The sequence below is a fragment of the Nematolebias whitei genome, chromosome 8 (genome assembly GCF_014905685.2).
Source record: "Nematolebias whitei isolate Nwh7 chromosome 8, NemWhi1, whole genome shotgun sequence".
In the NCBI taxonomy this organism is placed as follows: domain Eukaryota; kingdom Metazoa; phylum Chordata; class Actinopteri; order Cyprinodontiformes; family Rivulidae; genus Nematolebias; species Nematolebias whitei.
This window is the reverse complement of record NC_056505.1, coordinates 1,360,987-1,365,711: the sequence shown is the minus strand read 5'-3', so window position 1 is coordinate 1,365,711 and position 4,725 is coordinate 1,360,987. Positions and strand designations below refer to the sequence as shown.

Genomic DNA, 4,725 nt, shown 5'->3' with positions numbered 1-4,725 from the left:
ATGTCCAGAGGAGGGACAGTGGTTTGGACATGTCCAGAGGAGGGACAGTGGGTATATTGGTAGAAGGATGTTAGAAATGCAGCTGCAGGAAAAAGACAAAGAGGAGACATATGGATGCAGTTAGAGAGGACATGGAGGTAGTTGGAGTGAGGACAGAGGACACAGAGGACAGAGTGAGATGGAGGAGGACTTGCTGTGGAGACATCTGAAGAGAGAAAAGCTGAAAGAATTATTGATGTTGTTGTTACAATATTATCATTACGTTTTATTTCCGACACAACATTTAGTTGCAGCTGACGTTTCCTTCCAGGCGTCCACCTGAAAGAAGACAATCTGCAGATGTCCCCCACCTTGATGTTCTCCAGCCCGGCACCGATTATGAGACACTGTTTGGGTGTAAGGCTTCTGGCTTCAGCTCCTCCCTGAAACGAGTTGACAAGAAGAAGAATCACAAAATGAGACAGGGCCTTCTAACGGAGCTCTAACGTTCAGATTCATCAACGAGCTCTGAGAGTTCATGATTGTCAGACGGGTTATCACTGTGAATGATGAACAGATTAGACTTTAATCTGGTGAGTTACCTTCAGATTGGAGAGTCCTTTAGCTGCTGTGAGGAGCTGAGCTCCCTGCAAGAAGAAAGAGCAGAAGATTAATTCTGTGGCTTCTCACAAACACCAAATTAACAGGAGCACCATGAAACCACACACAGCTGCCAGCAAGGGGCAGCAGAGCAGCCTCACACCTCATCCAGAAGAAAAACACGAAGAACTCCAAACTTTAATCCAAAAATGTTCAGACGTAAAATATAAAAACAGAATAAATGATAAACACACAACAGAACAAAGAGAACAGAAACTGACCCATGTTTAGACTAAACCTGATTCTGAGGTTCAGCAACACAAGCTGAGCAACAAAAGCCTGAGAGGAAGTGGTCCGGATCAGAACCAGGAGGAACATGTGGTCACTGATGAGGTTAACGATCAGCAGGTCCATCAGAGGACCGGGGACAGAGACTTGAAAAGTAAAGATGGACACAGGTTCAGCAGTCTTTTCATGCACTCAACCTTTATTTCTAGAGGCTGGTCTCATTGAGCCTCAGGGACTCGTTTAGAAGAGAGACCTGATCCAGACAGAACAGAAGAAGCACAGACAACAAGAACAGACAGTCTGTCTAAAACTAGAGGAACTCTTTCACAATAAAGTTCCTGAATAAAGACTTTAATCTCCATTATCAGTAAAGTTATATCTTATCTTATCTCCAGTTCATAATCTGATCCACAGATTAGAAGAATCTGAAGAACCTGAGCTCAGAGGACGAGACCCTCAGGGGCCCCTGCAGTAAAACCAGGTCTGGTTCTGTTCTGGACCTCCTCCTCCTCCCCAGCTGCTTGGTCTGTACCTGTGCCACCCCTCACCACATTCACCTCATTTTTGGTCTGCTGCCTTCATACATCTCCTCCTACATGTCTCTGTGTGAGTGCAGCTACAGCGTGCGCTCTCAGGACATCATTACCTGCAGTGTCCCCTCAGTGAGGACTGAACTAGACAAAAGGACCTTCTCCTACTCCGCTCCTCCATCCATCCATCCATTTTCTTCTGCTTATCTGGGGTTGGGTCGCGGAGGTAGCAGCTTAAGTAGGGAGGCCCAGACTTCCCTCTCCCCAACCACTTGGTCCAGCTTCTCCAGGGGAATCCCGAGGCGTTCCCAGGCCAGCTGAGAAACATAGTCCCTCCAGTGTGTCCTGGGTCTTCCTCTGGGTCTCCTCCCGGTGGGACGTGTCCGGAACACCTCACAAGGGATGCGTCCAGGAGGCATCCTAACCAGATGCCCGAGCCACCTCAACTGGCTCCTCTCTACTCCGCTCCTGTTTCCTGGAATATCTTGTAAAAAGATCTGAAGCTCTCAAATTTTTGACCTCTCTAAGTGGCTTCAAACGTCTGATAAGTTCCTGCAGATGTTCCTGTTTTCAGGTTTCTACACCGCCTTATGATCTAGATGTTTTTGTTACCCTGATGCATGCTCAATAATCCAGGTAGAAAAATCCAAAAAAGTTCAATCTGGTCCTCTGGACATTCAACAAAAACAAAACAAAGCAAAAAATATAGATACGTTTCGTCTCTCATCCTGAGGACTTCCTCAGTCTGAGGAGCTGTATTCAGCTCAGTCTCTTAAATAGCACCTTCTCAGAGTGGATCAACCAGTTTTGCTGCTGACAACCAAAACCACTTTGATGACTTGAAAAAACTTTTGATGTCACATCACTCTTTACATGCATTCCTGTTGATGATGCAGTAGAGGTGGTCAGTTTAAGATTAAAATCAGACACCACTCTGAGCAGCAGGACCACACTTTCCACAGAACAACTGTGTCAACTCTTGAAACTGTGCCTGCAGTCAACCTACTTCACATATGGGGAGCAATATTATAGGCAGAAACATGGGTGTGCTATGGGGTCTCCAGTTTCTCCTATTGTTGCCAACCTGTACATGGAGGAGGTAGAAAAGAGAGCCTTGACGTCCTTTTCAGGGACACCACCAAGTCATTGGTTCAGGTATGTTGACGACACCTGGGTTAAAATTAAATCTCAGGAAGTCCAACATTTTACTGACCACATCAACTCTGTGGATAAATACATCAAGTTCACACGAGAAGATGTAAAAAATGGCAGGTTGGCTTTCTTGGACTGTGAGGTCTCAGTCTCTGATAGAGGACATTTGCAAACTGAGGTGTACCGCAAACCCACCCACACAGACCAGTATTTGCAGTTTGACTCCCATCACCCTTTGGAGCACAAGTTAGGAGTCATCAGGACTCTGTACCACAGAGCAGACAGCGTCCCCACTAGCTCAGGAGCCAGGCAGAAGGAGAAATCCTACACAAGACAGGCTCTAGAGCAATGTGGATAATCTAACTGGGCCTTCCTGAAAGCAGAGAAGAAACCCAAACAGGACTCCAGTCAGCCATCAGGTGAAAAGGAGGAACCCAGACCCAGACCAGTGGTCATTCCATATGTTGAGGGAGTATCAGAGAAACTGAGACGTTTATTTTCTAAACATAACGTCCCAGTGGCTTTTAAACCCCAAAATACATTAAAGACAGGTTCATCCCAAAGATCCAGTCCCCCGGCACAAACAGAGCAATGTTGTGTATGCTGTTCAGTGTCAGGAGGGTGATCAGTCTTACATCAGGGAAACTAAACAGCCACTGGCCAAAAGGATGGACCAGCACAGAAGATCAACATCATCAGGCCAGGACTCTGAGGTCTACACTCATCTCCAGGTCAGAGGTCACTCTTTCAGGGATGAAGATGTTCACATCCTGGACAGAGAGGAACGATGGTTTGAGAGAGGAGTAAAGGAGGCCATCTTTGTGAAAAGAAATCGTCCATCATTAAACAGGGGTGGAGCCTCCAGGTTCAACTGTCCCCCTCTTACAATGCTGTGATTGCTAGTATCACTCAGCCCTCTGTGAACAGTAAACAGCCATCAGGTGCTAATGATCCATTGTTAGGCTGATGGTCCTTCTTGTTTAGGTTTCTTCTGACACTCTAAACTCCTGGAGTTCAGAGTGTCAGAAGAAACCTAAACAAGGAGGACCATCTGAGAATCCTCAGTGATTTTTGACCTTCAGTGATCTTGGACCCTCCTCTCTAACAGAATCCCCCCTCATCGGGTCGTCATGTCTGACTCTAGTTCAGTAGAGTTCTGTTTGTGTGCTGGTGAGGAGTGTTGCAGAGGATTCTGGTTCTGCTCTCACCAGGCTGTCGTTGCTCTGAGGAAGGACGACGGTCTTCTCCAGGCTGCTCAGGACAGTTTTCCACAGATCCTTCAGGATCCTCTTCAGCACTGTTTTCTCACAGACGTCGGCAAAGACGCTCAGGCTGGAAACACCAGAAAAATGCTAAAGCACTTGGAGCAAGTCTCTGGATGCTCAGGGTGGGAGTTAAATCTGTGCAGCTTACTTTCTGTCCAGAACCTCCATGAGGGGCCTGAGCGCAGCGTCAGCGTCTGCCTCAGCCGAGCTGGGGTTGGGTGGACCTTTCATCTGGGACAGGATCTCTGCCATCTGACGCATGCAGCCGCTGATCCGGTTCTGGAAGCTGCAGACAGCAGAGAAGGGACCGGCTTAGAATAAAAAAATCAACCTTGTTTCAGACTTGGTTTAGTTACTTCACCTTTTAGCAAACATGATGCTGAAGTTGTCCAGGATGGTGCTGAGCTTCACCTGCAGCTCGTTGAGGACGTCTGCCGCCTCCATGTCCATCTGCAAAACACAGAAATGAAGAGGAGGAGGAAGGTGAGACCAGCCCCACCTATGCAGCTCCGAGGAGGCCGTGAACCTCAATAAACACGAGCTGGACACGGCGAGAGGCGTTCTCCTGTCGGCCACAGCCATGCTTCCACACGGTTCCTCTCTTGTGTTTCTACCCACTCTGTCTGTCTGTATATATACAGGTATGTGTGTGTTCTGCTGTAGGTTCTGCTGTGGGTTCTGCTGTGGGTTCTGCTGTAGGTTCTGCTGTGAGTTCTGCTGTGGGTTCTGCTGTAGGGTCTGCTGTAGGTTCTGCCGTAGGTTCTGCTGTGTGTTCTGCTGTGTGTTCTGCTGTGAGTTCTGCTGTAGGTTCTGCTGTACGTTCTGCTGTGTGTTTTGCTCTGTGTTCTGATGTGTGTTCTGCTGTACGTTCTGATGTGTGTTCTGCTGTAGGTTCTGATGTGTGTTCTGCT

The 4,725-nt window shown here is 47.6% G+C and overlaps 1 protein-coding gene across 1 annotated transcript in view; it reads right to left on the bottom strand.

The window, feature by feature from the left end:
- Positions 1-4,725, bottom strand: part of LOC119412961 (protein unc-13 homolog B) — a 141,509-nt gene that overhangs the window by 7,137 nt on the left and 129,647 nt on the right. Inside the window, exons 24-28 of the mRNA XM_037679971.1 lie at positions 4,176-4,264; positions 3,963-4,100; positions 3,758-3,881; positions 582-626; positions 351-422 (exon numbers count right to left, since the gene is read on the bottom strand). Coding sequence (XP_037535899.1) covers positions 351-422; positions 582-626; positions 3,758-3,881; positions 3,963-4,100; positions 4,176-4,264 — 468 coding nt within the window. The remainder of the gene's footprint in view (positions 1-350; positions 423-581; positions 627-3,757; positions 3,882-3,962; positions 4,101-4,175; positions 4,265-4,725) is intronic.